Source organism: Thermothielavioides terrestris, chromosome 5 (genome assembly GCF_000226115.1).
Source record: "Thermothielavioides terrestris NRRL 8126 chromosome 5, complete sequence".
NCBI classification, from domain to species: Eukaryota; Fungi; Ascomycota; class Sordariomycetes; order Sordariales; family Chaetomiaceae; genus Thermothielavioides; species Thermothielavioides terrestris.
In genome coordinates this window covers 1,963,719-1,983,781 of record NC_016461.1, presented here as the reverse complement: position 1 = coordinate 1,983,781, position 20,063 = coordinate 1,963,719, and the positions used below count along the sequence as shown (strand labels likewise).

The following is a 20,063-nucleotide window of genomic DNA, read 5'->3' as shown; positions in this document are numbered from 1 at the left end:
CGTCGTCGACGTTATTTGCCCTGCTACCCACGCCATTCATCGCCAGCCAGACACCAGCAGCGCAGCTGACGAAGCGCGGCCTCTTCACGTCACACAGCCCAAAGACTTTCTTTTCCTCCCTTTGACTCAGAGCCCCTCCTTCGCCGAAGATCGGCAAGCGCTCTCCTGCCACATTCTGCGCACCCTCGTGGCACGCATCCATGGATGTCTCGTGCCCTCCCAGACCCTTCTCAGCTGGTGAGAGTCACGAGGCGAGGGGCTGACCCCCTTTTTTCCCTCTGGCGAGAAATGCGCTGGTGGGGAGAGCGGTTGCCAGAGGAAGAGGAGCGGTTACACCAGAAAATAACCCCACCAATTGTCCAGTGTGGGGTCCTCTTCAACTAACTGGTGGGGCCACATTGGACAGCTCAGCATGGAAGCGGCTAGAATGCCGCGAGGCTCACTTCCCCTCCTTGCAACCTCAATCGCCAATTCTGCTGGCCACTCAGCAGTCCCGCAACAGGAGTTAGAACAAAAGGACGAACTTGAAGAGCCGGATCATGTTGCCTGCATAGCCTCACGTCTGAGTTACCCAACGTCTTGACTCTGCCCGTTTCTTCATCCAGGCTCTCTGTGGGGTTTCCCTTGTTTACCTATTTGTTTGTTTCGAAGACTGTTGCATGGTTCAAAAAAGGCCCGGGCCATTGGTGCATCCACTTATCTCCCGGGTTCCCGCTTTGACCGCTCCCTCCAATCGGCACCGCGGCTGCCTTCCGGACCCGTGATGACGGAGTCACGCGCCTCGATAAATCTGAGTGATATCGGGTAGTGTCTGGACCCCCAAGCTTCACAACGCGCAAGAGGCGACACAAGCGTGATGGAATGATGATAGTCGCAGAGTCTCCACAAGACAATGTCGGCAGACATACCAGGGAAATTTTTTAAGGGGTACGGAGCAACATTATGTACGGTCAGCCACAAGTGTATGTACATCGAGGGTAGTTCACGAGCTTTCGTGACTTTGCAGCTGGTGCTGCACAGTCCACAGCAACTTCGTCGACTTAACTTTCCCTTTTTCCTTCTTCCCCCCTTTTTGTTTCTCGGTCCATGTTTGTATGCTGCTTCAGTTGAAACCGGCCCAATGTCTCCCAACGTTCGTCAAGGTGCTCGGTGATAGTACTTGATTAGCGAATGATAGGAGTAAAGGAAGGCAGAGGAAAAAGAGTGAAAGAAGGGGCAGAAAACGGTAAACACTTGATTCAGGAAAGACAAAGTCAACTTAACGTGTTCTCCCCTTCACCAATACAAGGGCAAAGGACCAAGGGACCAAACTGAGGAAGGCATATCATGGATACAAGCACACGTAGGGAGACATGGCAAGGTATCATGCCTAGCTGATATTTTGTGTGCTGTTGAGTAAACTGTTTGCCAGACCAGAAGTCACGACAAGTCTGGCCGGCTGTGAACACCACAAGCCTCCGGCCCTCTTTAACCCAAAACGCCATGCTATGCTGTCGGACACATGCATCATCATACGCGAACACCACGCCTGGTGGACCGTCAGGATATCTTGTATCACAGGTCTCCCATAACCGTTTCGTCAGGCTCGGCCACCCCGACACCGAGCGTCAGGTTGTACTTTTCCCTCCCCCAATCTGCCGGATCGCCTCCCGGGACGCAGAGTCCCAGTCTCCAGAAATAGTCCCGGTGGGCAAAGAAGAGCTGCCACAGTTGAAACCTGGCCGGAAACCACCCGCTCTTGACGTCGACCGCCAGCAGTCTGACCGAGCCTAATATCCAGCTCAGCCAGTCCTCCGTCTCGGCGCCTGCCATGCACTCCGGGTCGCTGGCCCCGCGGCAGATCCTCAGGTCCTCCGGCCCAGGCGGCAGGCTCGGTTTCGAAATATAAACCTCCCCGGCGTGCGCGCGATACCCCCACTCCGTCAGCGGCAGCAGCGGCACGGGATCGCCAACGTGCGTGACCCGCCGGTAAGGTAAGTCCTCGCCGTCCCGATCCGCCAATCCAAACGCCCTGTCGATATACGCAGCCAACTGACCATTTCCCACGCGCGGCTCCCCGAACGTCGTGACCAGCACATCTTCCCACCCCAGGCCCAGCCTCAACTCCAGCGCGGCCAGCGCAGCCACCGCCCCTCCCAGGCTGTGACCGAGTAGGTGCACGCGATACCCGGGGTACTTCGCCCTGGCCGCCTTCAGCGTAGGCACGACCACCTCCCTCGCATTCCGCCACGACGCCATAAACCCCATGTGCACCGTGCAGTTCTCGCACTTGGTTCCAGCTCCGTCCCCGTCCCCGTCCCCGTTCCCGTCCCCGGGATACGGCACATACTCCTGCGGCACCGTACTCAAATCGACGATCGTATTCGTGATGCTGTACGTCCCGCGGAACGCAACCACAATCTCCTTCCCCTCACGTCCCTCCCGCTCCACCTCACCAGTCCTCCCCCACCCGCCGGCACCGGAACCAGCACCAACACCAGCGCCGCCGCCATCGCCGTGGTCAACAGCGATGTACCCGCAGCTGTCGGTCAGCAGCGGACCCGTGTTCCAGGTGCGCAGCAGGCGCAGCGAGGGGAAGTCGCGGCAGCGCGAGGCGCAGGCGAACGGCGGCGCCAGGCCGGTCGTGCCGACGCAGTAGGCGATATCGACGAGGCGGGCGGCGCGCTCGAGCGCGGCGAAGAGCGACCGCCGCGGCCGCCGCGGCGAGACGGCGCTTGCGACGGCGCTTGCGACTTCTCCTCCTCCGACGTCTCCTCCTTGTCCTTGATGCAATGCTACTCCTGCCGGTGGTGGTGGTGGTGGTGGTGGTCTCGGCGGTGTTGGTAATGGGTGGGTAGATGGGAGGAGAGGGTGTTGCGGTTGGGGTTGCGGCTGGTTGGAGAAGTGGGGAGGAGGCGGCGCTGGTGCTGGTGGTGCTGGGATCGGCTCGGCGTGCGTCGAGGCGCTAGGGAGGAGGATGGAGAGGAAGAGGAGCTTGTCTAGGGCACGCATGACGCTCAGAAAAAGGAGAGGATACCGGTAAGGGAAAACTGAATGATAGATTTCTGTAGGAAGGCGTTGGGCATTATGTATCGAAAGGGTTCTGTCGAAGCGTCATGGTCGCCGGTTGCAGTGTGGTCATAAGGACTGCACCCGCGTGACCAGTCGCGTGGCAGCTGCCACGCTCAACGAGGCCCTTTGGAGACCCAACACTGATAAATTGGGAAGGCGCTAAAGTACGCAAAGCATGTCCCTGTCGAGCAGAAGTCGATAGGAACCCAAAACACCCTCAAGTTGAGAAGCAGAATGTCATAAACCTTTCCAGGAGGTGCAAGGAAGGGTGTGCAGCGGTGACGACAGTCTCAGGCCCGCAAGTCTTGGCGCCAGCTGGTCCCTTAAACTAGCAGGGACCAGCGCCACACGGCAGCTTAAGCGCCCCGCAATTTGGTTCCGCGCTGGACATCTGGCAACATCGTGAACTGGAGGGAGATGATTGATGAGTTAAATGCTCTCAATGAGCGAACAATTACAAAGTATTACAGCCCCGATCTATGGCCTATGTCTATGAGGATCTGTCTTCACCAGCGCCAAATATGAACCCTCTTACTCAGCTCTTGCGCCACAGCCAGCCCCAGGTATCAGTGTCGTGCCGATGATGTCGGTTCGATCCCCGTGGCACGCCCCCAGACGGTCATCTCAGTTTGGCGTCGGCTCAAGGCTGGTGAAGTTTGCGACCAGATCCGTCCGTGACACGCAGAACTTGCCCTCTCCAACCGTGCTGTTCTTCGCACTCGCGCTGCACGTCAGGTCGGGCGTGACCGCGCCGGCGGCCTCGAAGCCGCGAGGCCTGCCGATCACGTTAGCATCATGGTCTGCGTGCGGGCGGGCCAGGCATCGATAGGAACTCACATGTTGCTCTGCGGGCAGGCCTTCTCGACCAGCGTAAGCGTGCCGTTTTGCCAGATGAACTCGACGATCTTGTTGTCGCACGCATATCTGGGAGTGAGCCCCGCCGGGCCCACGTTCACCGAGGTCTGATTGAAGTGGCACGCGGTCACGATGCTGGTGCTGTTGTCCCTGTATCCGAAGTTGATGACGCTGGTGCGGTTGTTGCCGGGGGCCGGAGTCCAGATCTGGAAGTTCTGCACTTCGAAACCTTCGGGGAGGGTGCAGTCTTCGTTCTCGGCAAGAGCCTTGGACATGGCCAGCGGGATGGTGTAGGTCGGCAGGGCTGCGCCAAGATGGGCCGCAGCCGCGAGGGCGAGGATGGCGTGCAGCTTCATGATGAGTGCTGGGCCGAAATATAGCGAGGGACCGTGGGAAGACCGAGGACGATGCCGTCCAAGACGGTTCGAAATCGGCGGTCCAGCAGCGAATGATTGGCCCTTTAATCAACTGAAGGGAAAACGAGCGTGGTGTTGCACTGTGGTTGAGGATTGCAGGTTCGCACCTGCGGCGAGGGAGCCAAGGTTGGACCGTTTTGATGTGCCCTTCCACAAAACACGAACAAACGGAACGGTGCCTGCAGGCGTTTGCCCCTTTGTGTTGCCGAATCAGCTTTTCAGTGCCTCCAGACCTGCATTTGTGGTCCCCCAGAAAAGCGATCCAAACCGCCAGTTCAAACTTGTGGAGAGTCGACGTCAACAGATGGATTGATGGACCCGCCGATCTTCATGCAAGAGTGCTGGAGATTTGAGGGATGGACACTCCAATTGGTTAACATCTCCTTTGTTTCGTTTCAGAACATGCGCCGGGTAATCATCCCGTCCAAGCAACCATCAAACCGGGAGGATGCCAGTGTCGTCTGCTTTATTGTGTACTGTGGTATAGGAACCCCATAGCCGGGTCGTAAAGCATCCACCGCAAATCAGTATTTAAGCAGCGTCCGGACAGCTTCGGAACTGGGGCCCAGAGAGGAGGGTCCTTTGCTCTCGTGTTGCTCCTCGATGCGTCATGCTTTGCCTCACTTGGTCCAACCCCAAACCTTTTCAGAGCGCAAACGAGCTTTGACGGGTACAGTGCTCCTGTGCCACCGAAATGACGGATATTGCCCGAAGCAACCGCGACGAGGCCGTCACGGGATGCAATGTACGAGGATATAAAATATACGGAATACAGATCCGTATACACTACAGGAGTTGCACAAATGGCACGAATTGATTCGTTTCGCCGAGGCGGCGGGCAACTGTCACCTTGGTGTGAGGCTGTGATACGGAGATTTCGTGGCAAGAACAGTGCAGGCAGGGTAGGAACCCAACCATGCTTGGGAGCCTGCATCATGCTTACCGCGACCCGAAGCTATGATTTGGCAATGTACTCGAGACGACGACGAGGACCTCTGATGTAGTCAACTGGCACGACTGTATAACGGGCAGTGATCTACCTATCTGCGCGTACGACTCATGCTCGCAATGGAGACGACGAAGTAACTGATCTGAGCCGTAAGGATCTGCTGCCTTCTGCAAACCCCTATCCGCTATGCGACACCGTCGTTCACCCAACGCCACACAATGCAACTCATCACGGGGAAACCGATACAATAAACGTGCCCGGCCGAACCGCAACCGGCTCCTGCATCAAACACTCAGCCGGCGTCTTTTCGGCGCTCCCAGCAACCGCACCCCCCAAACATTCATTTCTTCCTCAGCCCCAGGAACTTCCCAAGCTTCTTCTTCATTGCATCCGGGTCCAACCCACTGCCGCCGCCCTTCCCCCTCTCAAGCTGCGCCGGCCTGCTCGGCCCGGCAGCCGCGCCCCCTTCCTCCTCCTCCTCATCCGTACTCCCCTGCGGAATCTCCGGCACCACGACCTCCCGCGCCCTGCTCGCCACGCTGCCCTTCAGGAAGGGCTCCCTCCGCGCCGCGGCCGCGACCGAGTCGTCCCAGAGCAGGTGCAGCATTTCGCGGCCCTTGAGGCGGTACCCGGCGATCAGCTTCCGGTCGTCCTCCCGGATCACCGTCTTCGGGCCGGGCAGGATGAGCTTGAAGGGCTGGGCCGGGTGGGCCATGACGCCGCGGACGGCCTGGTAGAGGAAGGCGCCGGTCTGGTCGGGCGTGACGGTCCAGACGGCCGAGGTCTGGTCGGGGAACCGGATCTTGACTTCGACCTTAGTGATGGCGGCGAGCTTGGCGGCTTCCTCGGCTGCTTCGGCGGCGAGTTCCGCGTCGGACTTGAGTCGCGTGTTCTGCGACTGCTGCTGGAGGTGCTGCTGGCGGAGTTGCGCGTGGGCGATTGTGGGCTCGTAAACCGAGTCGTCTTCGTGGCTGCGGGCGGCGGCGGGGGTGGAGGAGGTCGGTGCGGAGAAGACACCGGTGGGCTGTAGAGGGTCTGCGGTAGGTGCGGCAGGTCCGTCGACATCCGTGGGAGCGGCGGTACCAGCATCTTTCGGGGGAGCCGGGACGGCGGCCTCCGCGCCCGGTTGTGGGATGGCCTCAGGCGCCGGAGTTTCATCCATGGAGACATCCTCAGTTTTTTGTTCCTCGGCGGCCAGGGCTGGAGCCACCGCAGATTCTTCGTTTCTTTCCGGTCTTGGTTGCTCTGGTTCGACATCGGTGAGATATTTGCTGATCTCCTGCATCGCGTCGGATAGCGTCCTCTCGCTGAGCCTAAAAGAGACTCGGAGAGCGATGCTGCCGGAGCTAATACCGCACTGCGACAACGTCTTCTGCAGGTCCTCCATGGCCGAGTACTCTCTGCCCATGATGTTCACGACGGGGGCTTCATAGTACAGCTGGCCAGTGTTAGTGCCCACGGGGACGGCCCTTCCCGTGATGTTGAGGCCAGTTTCCGTGCTCTCAAATTGCCGCATTACTTTCCACAACGTCATGTCGCTGGGAAGTTTCTTGGTATAGCGCCGCCCGTTTATGTCTAAGGCGATAGAGACCACTGAGGCGCTCTTGGACTTATGGACAAGCTCGAGCTTGGCGCCGGGGCCGAGTCCTGATGTTCGGAATGGGCCGGTCAAGTCAACCAGCTTCTGTTTGTGCCTGCCGTTGTCAGTCAAGGGACTGGAAACAACCGCGGTACGATTTCGGTCTGGCACCTACTTGAGCTCATACTTGTCGCTCTTCAGGTTCAGCTTCTTGCAGGCCTCGCCTAGAACATCGACAAGGTGCGTCCCCGGCGTGACCTTGACCTTGACACGCCTGAGATCCGTCGAAACGACTTCCACATGGGCTGCCATTTTAACGGTGTAGGAGATGGCTGCGGCAGCCCAGCCTGCACTGACAACCGACCAGCGATGAGTGATATAGTGTCCGGAGCAACTAAGCTGGGCGTGAAAAGCTCCCCAGAGAACGAGGTACTAATCGCTCGATTGCGGAATACGTCTCGGGGGGATTTATAGTGTAAAGTGAAGCGAGTCGGGCAACAGAATAGACGAAGCAGCACTTGGCGATGGCGAGGGTGTGTAAAACAGGGAGCCTGGTTAAGCCGTTGAGCCACAAGGCAGCGGATTGGGAAAGGCAAGGTAAGGTACGTCCGTACGTCCGTGGCAATGGCTTGCCCGCGATGAGTTTATGAAGAACCTTGAAATATTCACATGGAAGGTCTAGGAGTGCTTTCGCACGGGCCCGAAAAGTATCGAATTGTCTGGAGCATGTGCAGGACTCGTCATCAGCATTGGGGGAGATGGAAGCCTGGAGCGTGGAGATGCCCCTCCATACCAGGTCGGTAATCCGTCCAGTCTGTACGCCACAGCGCCACAGCGCAGCAGAGGGGAGCTCCAAGCACATGGCGCCCATGGAGCCTTAGCGCCGCTCAACACCGCCTTTCCCTGCCAGGGACCCCTGCCGCTCTCGCCGGCCGCGCCAGCTGCGTGTTGCCTTGCATGTCAACTCCAGTTGCAGCCTGCCAGCTGGAGCTCAGTCGAGAGAGCTTCAGCGACAAGGACAACGTCGACAACGACAACGACAACGACGGTAGCTGAACCTCGCCCGACCAAATCATCCGTGCCGTTTCCGGCGAAGCAATAGCCAAACAACGCCAGAAATTGAGTTTGGACTTCCTGCCGCTTCGCAATCCTCCAAGACGGAACAGCTCCGTCGTCCTTACTCCCCGCCTCGCACCCGGAATCACCACCGACTGCTCGGCCAACGCACTTGCACACAAACACGACCAAAATGGTATTCCCATTCTTCACTCCTCCCAGTTGCCCATGCACGTATAAGCTAATCCATCCCGCGTCCAGGTGTCTCCATTCTCAATAAGTAACCCTCCCTCCCCTCCGCCCCCAGCACTACTTCCCAGGCGAGCCGCAGCTCTAACCACGGCCCGCCTCCCACCCCGCGCACAGACGGCGGCGCCTGCGTCGCGATGGCCGGCAAAGACTGCGTAGCGATCGCCTGCGACCTGCGGCTGGGGCTGCAGGCGCTGACGGTGTCCAACAACTTCCCCAAGATCTTCCAGTACGGCGACCACGTGTTCCTGGGGCTGACGGGGCTGGCGACGGACGTGGCGACGGTGGCGGACCTGTTCCGGTACAAGGTGAACCTGTACCGGCTGCGCGAGGAGCGGCACATCGCGCCGCGCACCTTCGCCAACCTGGTCAGCAGCAGCCTGTACGAGCGCCGCTTCGGGCCCTTCTTCGTCAGCCCCGTCGTCGCCGGCCTCGACCCCAAGACCGGCCAGCCCTTCATCTGCGGCTTCGACAGCATCGGCTGCATCGACTTCGCCAAGGACTTCATCGTCAGCGGCACCGCCTCCGATCAGCTGTTTGGCATGTGCGAGAGTCTGTGGGAGCCGGATCTGGTACGTGCGGCCGATGACTCAGGGGCCCCCATTCCTTCTACTTTCCTTTTGGGTCGTTGGGGGCTTATGCAGGGCAAAATGATCTTGGGGCTGACAGGAGGGTGTTCTTGCAGGGCCCGGACGAACTCTTCGAGACCATTTCGCAAGCACTCCTCAACGCTGTCGACCGCGACGCCCTCTCCGGCTGGGGTGCCCATGTCTATATCATCGAGAAGGACAAGGTCACCAAGAGGCTGTTGAAGGGGCGGCAGGACTAGAGATGCGTTTGGAAACGGTTAGGGGGACTGATGGTTTGGCGCGCATGATCACATGCTTGCTATGGTTGGGCTGGGGCAGCTGGGGCGTTGTTAACACTAAAACGCATCTTGAGACACCGTGGTCGATATTGCAAGAGAGGCCGCGTAGCATCTGCTCTCCTTCCATGATTGCTGTGCATTGTGATGTCTGGACATCCACCCCGGTCTATACCCTCATTATGTACTACAATCAGATCTATCGGATTGTCTACATGCCGGGCTTTTCTCTACAGCTCCTTCTTCTTGCCTTTGGGCAGCCCACGAGCGGTACTCCGATCGAGGAACCCCCGCTCTACAAACTTGAAGACCTCGTCAATGAAACTGTGAAGGGTTGGTTAGCTGAGTCCAGGATCATCGAACGACAGGGTCCGCTACTCACATTACAGGCGCGCTAATAACGAGCACTGCCTTCCATTCGGCCCAGTTGAGCGGCAGGATGGAGAAGAGGGTCTGCAGGAAGGGAATGTACAACAAGGCAAAGTGCAGCGCCATCGACAGACCGATGGCGTACACCAGCATCATGTTCTCCCACACGGGGAGCGTCAGGAGGGACTCGCTCGACGAGAGGGCGTTCATGGCGTTGAACATCTCGATGACGACCAGGATGGACAGCGACACGGTCGAGCCGGCCTTGGCCATGTCGTTGGTGAACATCTCGCAGCCGATCTCGGGGAACTCGGCGGCGCAGCGGTGGAAGTGCGACAGCTGGTAGAAGCTGATCTGGGGTCCTTCCGAGTAGAACATGAACCACCAGGCGTAACCGGCGACCGTGGCGAGACCGACGTATGTCCCGATGACCAGGTACCGGAGGAACAACCAGCCGCCAATCAAGGCTTCGTCGCGCTTCCTTGGCTGCCGCTTCATGATGTCGTGGTCGGGCGGGTTGAACGACAGGGCGGTGGCCGGCAGACCATCCGTGACGAGGTTCACCCAGAGCAGCTGGACGGGGATGAGAGCCTCGGGCATGCCCAGCGCGGCGGTCAGGAAGATGGAGACGACCTCGCCGATGTTGGAGGAAATCAGATAGCGAATGAACTGTTGGGTGTTGTTGTAAATGGAGCGTCCCTCCTCGATGGCGACCCCGATGGTAGCGAAGTTGTCGTCAGCCAGCACCATGTCGGCCGCGAGCTTTGACACATCCGTACCCGAGCCCATGGCCACGCCGATGTCTGCCTTCTTCAAGGCGGGGGCGTCGTTGACACCATCGCCTGTCATGGCCACAACTTCGCCCAGCGACTGGAGCAGGTCCACAAGCTTGGACTTGTGGGTGGGTTCCACGCGGGAGAACAGAGAAGCGTTCTTGGCTGCCTCGAGCTGCTCGCTCGGGCTGAGGTTGTCAAACTCGCGACCAGTAAAGCTCTTGCCGGTCAAGTCCTCGTTGGGGCCAAACACGCCGATCTGCCGGCAGATGGTCTCGGCCGTGTTGCGGTTGTCGCCCGTGACAACAATGACTCGGATGCCGGCCTCCTTGCATTTTTGGATAGCAGCAGGGACCTCCGGGCGAGGTGGATCCAGCATGCCGACAAGTCCGAGAAGGGTGAGGTTCTGCTCCAAAGCGGCATACTCGGCCGTGGACTTGGCCTTGTGGAGAAGGGGATCATCATTGACCTGGTCGCGGCTGGCCAGAGCGATGACACGGAGACCCCGGTTGCCGTACTCGACGACCTCCTTCAAGAGTAGCTCGGCGAGCTTGCGGTTCAAAGCAAGCTTCTTGCCGTTGCGTCCCAGAAGAACATGGGTGCACCGTTCGATGATGGACTCGGGCGCACCCTTGACGAACAGCTTCTGCTCACTTCCATTCTGAACCAAAACCGACATGCTTTTCCGGTCACGCGAGAACTCATACGTGGCAAGGCGGCTGTACTGCTTCTCGTACCACGAGCTGGCGTAATGTACGCGATCCTGGGGGTGGCAGTCGGAAGGAGCGCGGGGCCCGATCTTCTCGACCATGACGCGGAGGGCACCCTCGGTCGGTTCGCCCACGTTGGAATAGGTTCCCGAATGCGGGTGGTAATCAAGCCGGGCTTCGTTGCAGAGGGCAGCGACCTCGGTCATCTGGAGCACCGTCGTGGACTCCTGGGCGAGATCCGCAACCACCTTGCCCTGGAACTTGATGTCGCCTTTCGGCTCGAAGGTTGTGCCCTCGACGTCAAACTCCTCCAGATCGGTACCGTCACTGTTCAAATAGACGATCTTGCTCACGCTCATCTGGTTTGTGGTCAGGGTGCCGGTTTTGTCGGAGCAGATGACGCTGCAGCTACCCAGGGTTTCGACGGAGGGCAAGCTCCGAACGACTGCGTTCTTGGCAGCCATCTTTCGCGTTCCCAAGGCGAGACAAGTGGTGATGACGACAGCAAGGCCCTCGGGAATAGCGGCTACACCAAGGGAGACGGCGATCTTGAGGTAGTAGATGGCGCCCTTAGTCCAGTTTCCATGGCTGGGATCGCTGAAGTGGGGGATGTTAATGAGCCAGACAAGGACGCAAATGACTGTGATGACCTTGGCGAGCTGGTCGCCGAAGTCGTTGAGCTTCTGCTTCAAGGGGGTCGCCTCGGAGATCTGCGCGGTGATGCTCTCGTGGATATCGCCAATGGCCGTCTTGGAGCCGGTCAGAACGACCACGGCCTTGGCGTGGCCGGTCACAACAGTCGTGCCCGAAAACAACATGTTGACCTGGTCCTGGAGCACAGCCTTCTCGTCGCTCACGACAGCACGGGGGTCCTTGCCGACGCTCTCACTCTCGCCGGTGAGGATGGCTTGGTCAACGGCAAAACTGTTGCTCTGGATCGACACGAGTCGGCAGTCGGCGGGGATGCGCGCGCCGATGGAGACATCCACGATGTCGCCCGGCACAAGCTCCTCCGCCTTGATCCGGTGAATCTGGCCATTGCGCACCACGTTCGCCTCGTTGGCCGAGTATTCCTGCAGCGCAGCGATCGCCTTTTCGGCGCTGCTCTCCTGGGAGACGCCCACGACGGCATTGAGGATCAGGATGGTGAGAATGACAACCGGGTCGACGAACGCGCTCCACCCGCCCTCCTCCTCGAAAAGTGCCAACACAAACGAAATGGCGGCGGAGCCGAGAAGGATGATGACCAGCTGGTCCTTGAACTGCTCGAGAATGAGCTCCCACAGGGGCGTGGGCGGTTCCTCGGCAATGGCTGCTCGGGAAAAGCGCAATCAGCCACCAAGGGTCGCAAGGAGTTGGGGGGGAAAGGGGGGATGAAGGGGGAAGGGGGGGTAGGAAACTCGAAGGGCCACTATACTACATACCATTTTTGCCGTATTTGGCCTGTAGCCTGGCGACCTGCTCGTCATTCAAGCCGGTTGTCACGTCGACTCCGAGGGTGCCAAGCACCTCGTCGATCGGCTTTGCGAATGCGTTCTCCATGGCTGCTGGCCCTGGCCTGCAGCGGGGCGTGTCTAATTATGAAGAGCGGCTTCCGAAATGGAGGTGGACAACCAAAACCCGAAAACTCCTCCGTAATTCGAGACAAGCGACAGGTTACAACAGTGCCATTGGGCAAAGAAGGAGACTGTAACAAGAAACCCGTTCAAGGACGAAGCCTGAAAGCGAATGCAATGGATCGGAAACAACTGCACACCTTGAAAAGGAGTGTCGTCCGGGAACGCGGATTTATTTGCACGACGTGTCCAGTTCGAAGTCGCCGCGTCTCGGCATCCTTTTGGACGGAAGCCGATGCGGCCAAGTTGCCCCTGTCGGACCCCACGTGCTGGTGGCTACGCTAACGCTATCTGTCGACGCCAAGCAGGCGGACAAGGTGGGTCCTGGCTGTCACGGATCCGACAGTTCGATGCAGTCCGTGCGAAAAGAACGTACTTCGGTGCTCGCTGCCTCAGCTTCCCAGCGCCAGCGTAAGTTCGTTACACAGCTTTGGAAGACTTCTGGTCAAACCCCCACCTGTCCTGAACGTCTTGGGCGAGAACGGCAATATTTTCCAAACTTCATCCAGCCATTGCCCGTTTGACGTTATGCGTTGAGTCCTCGAGGTGTCTCAGCAGGTCCGCACGCCTCCGAAGACAGCTTGCTGTTGATCTGGATGGGCCTGTGGACCTTCGCGGTAGGGAGGTGCCTTGGTGCTTTGTAATCTGTAGGTACCTTAGTTACAGTACATCACATTGACACCCCTAGGTTGGCGAGAGAGGCGTAGGCCTGCAGAAGAGTAACGCAACCTACACAGTAGCTTGCTGCTGGTGCTCCTGGATGATTGAATGAATGGCCCGAACGAGCGACTCGCAGTTGATTCGAGAATCTTCTGAGTCATGCGATATTATGCTGGGGATTCCGCGAATGTTGTCATGCTCGTCACCTTCATCCAGCTTCTCTGCACGTTCACCAAACAGCCGGGTGCATGCTCGAATCGTGTCGTATATGTCTGTGAAGGTGGCGCCCGCTGCCAGACAATATCGCCCGTTACTAAAAACGAGCTTCTTCCTAACGTAAAGGAGGTCTACAACTCGGGTTTAAAGGTGAGAATCTTTCGCTCCATCACATATACCTTGGAGCAAGCGATTTGTTGGAACTCTCCTGGCCTCTTTGGTGGTGAGTTTTCGGTTGAGATCCTCGGCACGCTTGAGGTACCTTTCCAAGGGCTCGCCGATGGCCCGTTTGAACTTGGCAGCCGCCGCTGAGCCGCCGCCGGATGGGTAACGGGGGCTTGGGGGAACCGCTCAAGGAAGGCTTTGTGAATGGCCTCGACATCATTGCGGTCGCCCGCGTATTCGAAGCGTCACCAATCTTTTGACGGCTGCATCGCCAGTGATCTCAGACAGGAGAATATTGACTCGAGTCTCGGCAATGTATTCCGCGGCGGAATCGCGGTGTCTGTCGGAGAACTCGGGCCAGAAGGTCGCCATTATGTCAGAAAACGGGCTGCTTCCTCCGGCAGTGTTGGCGGGTCGGAGGTCAGTGGCGACGACATGACGAGTTGAAGATCAATATTGGGGATGGGGACGGATTCGGTGATGGTACCTGCAAAAGGTCCGAAGTTCCCTCCTGGCCTACGGGGGATTGTCGGAGTACACATTATAGTACGTTGGGTAGACAGAGTGCGTTCCGAACGGACGCCTGTTTTGGGTTGGCACACGACATAGTGTATCAGATGTCTTCCAACTCAACCTGGAACTCAAAGCCTGATTGGCAGGTACATCTCTGGTGCAGCAGCAGAGGATTTTACCCCGCCAACCCCACTAAGTCAACAACGCGGCCGATCACGATCAGGCAGGCGTCAGTCGCACCAGCCTCATCCAAGTTCTGGGAACTTCACACAAGTTGGACTTGTCCGTTTGCTCAATTTCGCCGGATTCCTGCAAACTGCTTTCCACAGTCCGCAAAATGGCGCCCCCAACTCCCCTCGCCATCGCAACGCAAGCAGTCAACCGCCTGGTCAAGGAAGAGTCCTACTACCACAAAGAGCAGGCCAACCAAGAGAAGCGCATCAAGAAGCTGGAGGAGGACATCGAGAACAACAGCCCGGACCTGGACAGCAACGCCGAGTACATCCTGAAGCAGGAGGTGCGTTGTGTGCTCGCATGAAGTGAATGCCCATGTCTGTGGCTCAAACCCTAACCCTCGCCGCAGAAAACCGCCCTGGACGAGACCAAGGCCGTGTTCGGGCCACTGAGGAAGCGCATCGCGGACGCGGTGGAGAAGCTCGAGGAGCAGATTGCCATCTCGGAGAGCGACGGAACAGGGTCCGAAGAGGAGCTGAAGAAGGCGAAGGAGGCGCTCGCGTCCGGGCAGAAACTCGCCGCGGAGGAGCAGGAGGAGATATAACGGGGCGAGGTCAGCGTTTGTAGCAGGGTCGCTGGCGAGCGACTGAATATAATTACGACTATCCAGCAGCTCTCCCTGATAACCCCCCACACATTGCCTTATAACGACGCCCTATGTCGTGTCCATAGTGTCTCCCTCCCCGTCGACCACAATCTGCGGCGTGTCGTCCGCCGGGACTGGCGTTAGGGGGCTGTCAGGCTCCGATCTGTCGTCCTTAACCTCCACCATGTCGACATCCTCTCCTTCTTCTTGTTCTCCCTCCTCAAGACCCCTTTCACCCTCTCGCTCACCCTTCTCCTCTCTCTCCTCACCCTCTTCCTCTTCCTGCACGGACTTGGTCTCCATCTCAACCGAGCCCTCGCGACTTCCCATCTGGCTACCCATCTGGCTACCCATCTGCGAAAAGCTCGTTCCCACATCCGTGGCCCGCTTGATGGCGAAGCTCGCACCCTCCTGTCCAGGTGCGGGGCTCTCCCTCGCCGGCGTCCTCCCGCCCGTAGTCGAGACCGGCCGCGGCGTGCCACCCACATCGCCGCTCTCGGCCCCGCCCTTCGGCGCCAACCCGCCCTCCGGCCTCGGCGTCGACCCTCGGCTGGCCACCCCCGAAGGCCGCGGCGTGCCTCCGGCCTCATTATCGTCATCCATGCCCTCGCGCCGCTCGACCTCCTCCTTCTCGTCGCGGATCAGCCTCCGCAGCCTCATGCTCTCGTCCATGATGCGCGCGAACTGCTCGCGGCGCTCGTGCCAGGTGGCGCCGTAGGCCTCGCGCTCGGCCTCGAGCTCGGCGATCTCGTCCTGCAGCTTGCGCAGGTTGGCCGCCTGCTCGGCGCGCGGCCGCAGCGCCGGGTTGCTCGTGATGGCGTCGGCCAGCTCGTCGAAGGCGCGCCGCTGCGCGAGCGTCGCCCGCGCCGCCTCGAGTTGCGCGCGCAGCGCCGCTGTGCTGTCGCGCACCGCCTGCGACGCCGCCAGGATGCGCCGCCGCTCCGCCGCGTACCGCTCGCGCTCGCGCTCGTTGGCCGTCAGCAGGAACTGCAGCCGCGCGATGCTGCTGTCGAAGGCGGCGAAGTCGAGCGTGATGTCTTCTCTGAGCTGGGCGAGGTCGGCAGGGGAGAAGGCGGCGGCCGCGTCGCTGCCGCTGCCGCCGGTGGCGGGGGAGGCGCCATCGGGCTGCTGGTGCGGGGATATTCCGTTTGTCTCGGGCGGCGGTGTTGGCGCCTGGCGGGCTCGAGCGGCGGTCAGAGAGTGGAGGGTGTTGAGGCGCTTGGTGATGCGCTTGAACGGCTTCTCCTCGACGTTGAGAAGTCGGGATTTGTGGAGTTCGTTCTCCTCTTTGTCGTCCAGCAGGCCCCAGGAGGCCATTTTAGGAATTGGTTAGCGGTGCTCGGTCGGGAGACAGAGAGACGAGTCAAGGTCGGCAAGGAGTCTGCGATGGCTGATGTTGGCAGACTTCGCATCGGATATGCTTCCGCCAAACGACGATTGAAGATCGAGCTCTCAGTTTGGCATTCTCGACCGCTGAATGACCCTGGCCCTTGCAGTGTGTCGTTGAATGGGTAGGATTGAAACCTAACGCTATTAGGAAGTTGCCCCACACAGCCCAGCTGCACAGGTAGGTATTTTACACAGATGAAAGCATCCATGCTGTATCCGAATTTCTTACGCCTTGTTCTGGATGCAAAAGGGCGTGCAGTGTGCATCAACACAACACCTACGAACAACAAGCACAGTCTAAAAAATTGAGCTGCATACACATACGCATTATCCACCTCAGTTACGCAGTGTATGCATGCAGAACGCAACCGATCTGGCCGCGTGACATACTTACCTGAATACCCTGCAGGTTACACGCCACGCCGAGGCTGTGTGCGCAACTTACTGCCGTAAGTTACCGACCAACAGCTGCTCTGTTTACGGATTACGCTGTCGGCTGTGTGAAGTTCGACAGGGCCGTATTCCGTACATGTAATCGTTAATATTCCTCAAAGATTAACCTGGAAGTTACCGCGGTCACCACAATCAAGCGTGTACACTAGTAAGATAGAGACCTGGGAGGTTTCCGTATTTGTGTGTATTAGTCGTGCATTTGACGAGAGCCTCACATCGACCTCATGTGTCGACAACCTTGCAGGGTATTCCTTTGATTGCCTCTCACAACACTGCATTGCAGACAGCAGCTGCATGCAAGACCGGACTTGGATGCTCATCTTCTCTCAAAATCCCGGCATACGTGACGCAACCCTTGGGCTCATCGACCGGACAACTGCAGCTCGAACACGCCCGAGCCGCGTCACTCGAGGAGTCAGGGGATCGGATCATGCTCGGCCTTGCTTCGACGCAGGCTCGCCGCGCCGATGCAATGCTCAAAGCAAGTGGGGTTATTGTGCCTATTGTGACTGTTGTGACGACGCTTCGCAGCATATTTATTGCGCCGTCTGCCGCCAGCAGACACCTTTCTCTCCATCATGCCAGGTCCTCGCTCTCTTGTCGAAATGGCGCTCTCAGTCGTGATGCAGCACGTCACTGCTATAACAGATTTGGGAAACATGGCGCCTCAGTACACTCGCCAGATACTCAGGGCCGTGAAGTCGGCCGAACACCTTCGAACCCTGGAACTCAACAGCGACGACATCTACGATGAAACCGCAGAACATTGGAAGCGCCTCATCAACCGCGATTTTCCGATCCTCTCTGCTCGCCACAACCTCACCCCCAAGGATCCAAGATCCTGGCACAAGGTCTACGCGGCCTACAAGAAGCTTGACGACGAAGAAGTTGCCGTTGCCACTGCGAAGCTGTCGCAAAGTCTAGCGACCAAGCAGGAAGAGCAGGACAGCCGTCGATCCACCATTGTCAGCGCAAACCAACTACCACGGCCTAGGAAAAGGAATCTTCTCGCCGAGCCACCGGGAAAGCAGAATTGGTTCAAGAAAGCCAGAAAGGACCTGATTCGGGACGCCACCTACCGTAAACATGTCGCCTTCGGCGGTGCGGACAGCCGGATCAAAAACCCAAGCAAAGCCGTAACCACCGAGGCCCGGAAGCGACGCCAGCCCGAGCCCGCAGCCCCCGTCATCCGAGCCCCGCGCCCGATGGCGGCCAAAAACCGCCTCAAACGCACCATCATCGACAGTGACGACTTGGTCGATGCCATGGAGAATCAGAACGACCAGATCCTGGACGACGACGACCTGTTCGGCGACGACCTTTTCGGCGACCATCTCATTGGCAAGCCCGAGGACAAGCCAGCCACCTCGACGTCGGCGCCTGCTAAGTCGAAGAGTTCTCTGCCCTCGGTCTCCGCTCCGAAGCAACTTCCCGGACCTCGCCGCCCTCAACTTCTCTATGCGGCACCGGCCAGCAACAGCGTGGTCCGACGCGTGTCGGTGCCGTCTTCCGCCGGGCCTGCCGCTGCCGCTGCCGCTGCCGCTCGATCGCCTCCCGCGCCCGAGCCCGATTCGCCGCCGAGGAAGCGGCTGCGGCCCTCCTAGTCGGCTGGACTGGCTGGAGGGACAATTCTTTTTCTTTTTTTTTTTTTTTCTTTTTCCTTTGTACAATGGGGTACATGTACGGTGCATCGGAAGATGCGCCATCGCGGAGGACATCTTAGTTTCTAGTCAGGGTGTGTTCGTTGGACCGGCGTTTTTCCGCAGAGGAAGAGAAAGCGAACGTATATATGATGGGATTTCTCGGGTATATCAGGTTGGGAGCAGGTCCGGTCGGCGGAGGGATACAGTTCCTATAAAGTTTCATACAAGGAGGATTCATGTCACAGGCGTCGGGGTTCTTTTATGTGTAAACGTCTCAATCGTCAGCCGTTCGTCTATCAAAGATACCCAGCGGCCACGAAGCCATTTCAGCCACTTCCGCAGTGACCACACATCTCTGCTCCCGCTCGGACTACCAAGCGTCAAACACCAGGCTCGAATGTGCTGAAGTAGTCTCGATGTTGCGAGTAGTCCAGCGAAGGCGACAAAGGCCGCATCCCAGAGGAAGGCCGCCGGACCCCAGATTCTTTTGTCCTCTCGGGAAGACCCGGTCGCCAACGCAGCTAGCCGAGCCGACGAGCGCTCGCAGCCCAAGCAGCAAGAGCAGGAAACCACTCATCCCTCCCTCAAACACAAGCCCTTCATTCGCCCTCCACCGTCACCTCCCAAACCCCCCTCTCCGCCCGCCTATCCACCCATCCTCCCCCCTTCGGCTTCCCAACCTGAACTCGCTCAGCTCATTTCATCTCCCTCATAGCCCGCCCCGGAGCGCCAGAACCAGGTGCAGCGTGGCGCCGCCCTCGAGGCTGTAGTCGTCCGCCGTCTTGTCGTCGACCCTGTCGTTGCGTTTGTGACACGCACGTGATTGTTTAGGCATGAACAGCGCATCAAGAAGGTCCCGTGGGGGAAGAGGGGGGAGGAAGAGGGGGGGGGGGAGGGGGGGTGGGGGCAAGTCTCTGGGAGGGGGAGAAGTGGGTTGATGTGGGAGGGCTTACATCTGCTTGCCGCCGTAGATGAGGCGCTGCTGCGCGGGCGGGATGCCCTCCTTCTCTTCGACCAGCTCTTTAATCTTGGAGACCTGGAGCGACAGGTCAGCACGAGCATGCATGCGTGCTTTTGGGCAGGTTGCGATATAACCCAACAGAGGAGGAAGAGGAGGAGGAGGGGTGGGCAGACACAGTGGGTGAGTTTGGCACTGTGCAAGGGGATAAGGGGCCATGTTTTACCTGATCAGAGCCCTCCACGTTGAGCTCGATCTCCTTCCCGGTGAGCGTGCGGACCCTGGGTTGCGTCGCAAGGAGGGGCGTGTCAGTCATCTCTGTATCTGTAATTGTATTCGGATTCTGTCTTGGGGAGCTGGAGGGTGAGGGATGCGGGGCCGCTGGCTCGTTTACTTGATGAGCATTTTGCGGATTTGGCTTTATGATGCCCGTTTCTGGCTTCGTATTCTGCTGAGAATGATGAGCTCGGCGGCGTCGGAGTCGCGTGGTCCACAATAGCTTCGTGAGATCGGTTGCCGAGAAAGAGGGCTGTGAAGGCAGCAGCAGTGTGGCAGTTGAGGAGGGGCACCTTGGTGGGGCAGCTTGCACTTGCGGCAGCTGTTTGGATGTTGCGCAGTTGTATGACTTCCGTGCAGCAAGTGGGGACGGGTCTGGCGAAACCAGATTTCATTTCAAGCCGCAGTGCTTGCCGAGATGGAGCCGCACTCCAGAATAAAGCTGGTGTGTCGTCTAAGCAATACGTCTTACAAGTACTACA

The 20,063-nt window shown here is 58.8% G+C and overlaps 9 protein-coding genes across 9 annotated transcripts; 3 read left to right on the top strand and 6 right to left on the bottom strand.

Annotated features, from left to right (window-relative positions):
- Positions 1-1,263: 1,263 nt before the first annotated feature.
- Positions 1,264-3,156, bottom strand: THITE_2121650 (uncharacterized protein). Its single transcript, XM_003656632.1, has one exon. The coding sequence runs from the start codon at positions 2,989-2,991 to the stop codon at positions 1,555-1,557; it is 1,437 nt and encodes a 478-aa protein (XP_003656680.1). The 5' UTR covers positions 2,992-3,156; the 3' UTR covers positions 1,264-1,554.
- Position 3,157: 1 nt separating this feature from the next.
- On the bottom strand, positions 3,158-4,525 carry THITE_2121649 (uncharacterized protein). Its single transcript, XM_003656631.1, has 3 exons — positions 3,889-4,525; positions 3,587-3,826; positions 3,158-3,535 (listed from the first exon to the last, which is right to left on the bottom strand). Exons 1-2 carry the CDS (start codon positions 4,260-4,262, stop codon positions 3,676-3,678), a joined length of 525 nt encoding a protein of 174 aa, XP_003656679.1. The 5' UTR covers positions 4,263-4,525; the 3' UTR covers positions 3,158-3,535; positions 3,587-3,675.
- A 943-nt stretch (positions 4,526-5,468) lies between these two features.
- On the bottom strand, positions 5,469-7,309 carry THITE_2121647 (uncharacterized protein). The gene is made up of 2 exons (XM_003656630.1): positions 7,026-7,309; positions 5,469-6,965 (listed from the first exon to the last, which is right to left on the bottom strand). Exons 1-2 carry the CDS (start codon positions 7,160-7,162, stop codon positions 5,612-5,614), a joined length of 1,491 nt encoding a protein of 496 aa, XP_003656678.1. The 5' UTR covers positions 7,163-7,309; the 3' UTR covers positions 5,469-5,611.
- A 983-nt stretch (positions 7,310-8,292) lies between these two features.
- On the top strand, positions 8,293-8,984 carry THITE_2147182 (uncharacterized protein; the record flags this gene model as incomplete). Its single annotated transcript, XM_003656629.1, has 2 exons — positions 8,293-8,727; positions 8,841-8,984. 2 exons carry the CDS (start codon positions 8,293-8,295, stop codon positions 8,982-8,984), a joined length of 579 nt encoding a protein of 192 aa, XP_003656677.1.
- A 2-nt stretch (positions 8,985-8,986) lies between these two features.
- THITE_127365 (uncharacterized protein) lies at positions 8,987-12,599 on the bottom strand. The gene is made up of 3 exons (XM_003656628.1): positions 12,297-12,599; positions 9,403-12,184; positions 8,987-9,344 (listed from the first exon to the last, which is right to left on the bottom strand). The coding sequence occupies exons 1-3, from the start codon at positions 12,412-12,414 to the stop codon at positions 9,251-9,253; spliced, it is 2,994 nt and encodes a 997-aa protein (XP_003656676.1). The 5' UTR covers positions 12,415-12,599; the 3' UTR covers positions 8,987-9,250.
- Positions 12,600-14,379: 1,780 nt separating this feature from the next.
- THITE_2147180 (uncharacterized protein) lies at positions 14,380-14,820 on the top strand (the record flags this gene model as incomplete). Its single annotated transcript, XM_003656627.1, has 2 exons — positions 14,380-14,559; positions 14,626-14,820. The coding sequence occupies 2 exons, from the start codon at positions 14,380-14,382 to the stop codon at positions 14,818-14,820; spliced, it is 375 nt and encodes a 124-aa protein (XP_003656675.1).
- A 111-nt stretch (positions 14,821-14,931) lies between these two features.
- On the bottom strand, positions 14,932-16,179 carry THITE_2081698 (uncharacterized protein; the record flags this gene model as incomplete). Its single annotated transcript, XM_003656626.1, has 2 exons — positions 14,932-15,078; positions 15,151-16,179. The coding sequence occupies 2 exons, from the start codon at positions 16,177-16,179 to the stop codon at positions 14,932-14,934; spliced, it is 1,176 nt and encodes a 391-aa protein (XP_003656674.1).
- A 1,130-nt stretch (positions 16,180-17,309) lies between these two features.
- Positions 17,310-18,308, top strand: THITE_2131815 (uncharacterized protein; the record flags this gene model as incomplete). Its single annotated transcript, XM_003656625.1, has 1 exon — positions 17,310-18,308. The coding sequence occupies one exon, from the start codon at positions 17,310-17,312 to the stop codon at positions 18,306-18,308; it is 999 nt and encodes a 332-aa protein (XP_003656673.1).
- Positions 18,309-19,056: 748 nt separating this feature from the next.
- THITE_2147178 (uncharacterized protein) lies at positions 19,057-19,621 on the bottom strand (the record flags this gene model as incomplete). Its single annotated transcript, XM_003656624.1, has 3 exons — positions 19,057-19,141; positions 19,301-19,383; positions 19,532-19,621. The coding sequence occupies 3 exons, from the start codon at positions 19,619-19,621 to the stop codon at positions 19,057-19,059; spliced, it is 258 nt and encodes an 85-aa protein (XP_003656672.1).
- Positions 19,622-20,063: the final 442 nt, after the last annotated feature.

Excerpts from the sequence above, each read along its gene's own strand:
- THITE_2121650 (XM_003656632.1), bottom strand. The coding sequence starts at position 2,991 with ATGCGTGCCCTAGACAAGCTCCTCTTCCTCTCCATCCTCCTCCCTAGC.
- THITE_2121649 (XM_003656631.1), bottom strand. The coding sequence starts at position 4,262 with ATGAAGCTGCACGCCATCCTCGCCCTCGCGGCTGCGGCCCATCTTGGC. Across the intron at positions 3,827-3,888 it reads GCCTGCCCGCAGAGCAACAT|GCCTCGCGGCTTCGAGGCCG; the intron begins GTGAGTTCCTAT and ends CGTGATCGGCAG.
- THITE_2121647 (XM_003656630.1), bottom strand. The coding sequence starts at position 7,162 with ATGGCAGCCCATGTGGAAGTCGTTTCGACGGATCTCAGGCGTGTCAAG. Across the intron at positions 6,966-7,025 it reads AGCGACAAGTATGAGCTCAA|GCACAAACAGAAGCTGGTTG; the intron begins GTAGGTGCCAGA and ends TGACAACGGCAG.
- THITE_127365 (XM_003656628.1), bottom strand. The coding sequence starts at position 12,414 with ATGGAGAACGCATTCGCAAAGCCGATCGACGAGGTGCTTGGCACCCTC. Across the intron at positions 12,185-12,296 it reads GGCCAAATACGGCAAAAATG|CCATTGCCGAGGAACCGCCC; the intron begins GTATGTAGTATA and ends TTTCCCGAGCAG. Across the intron at positions 9,345-9,402 it reads GTTATTAGCGCGCCTGTAAT|TTTCATTGACGAGGTCTTCA; the intron begins GTGAGTAGCGGA and ends AACCCTTCACAG.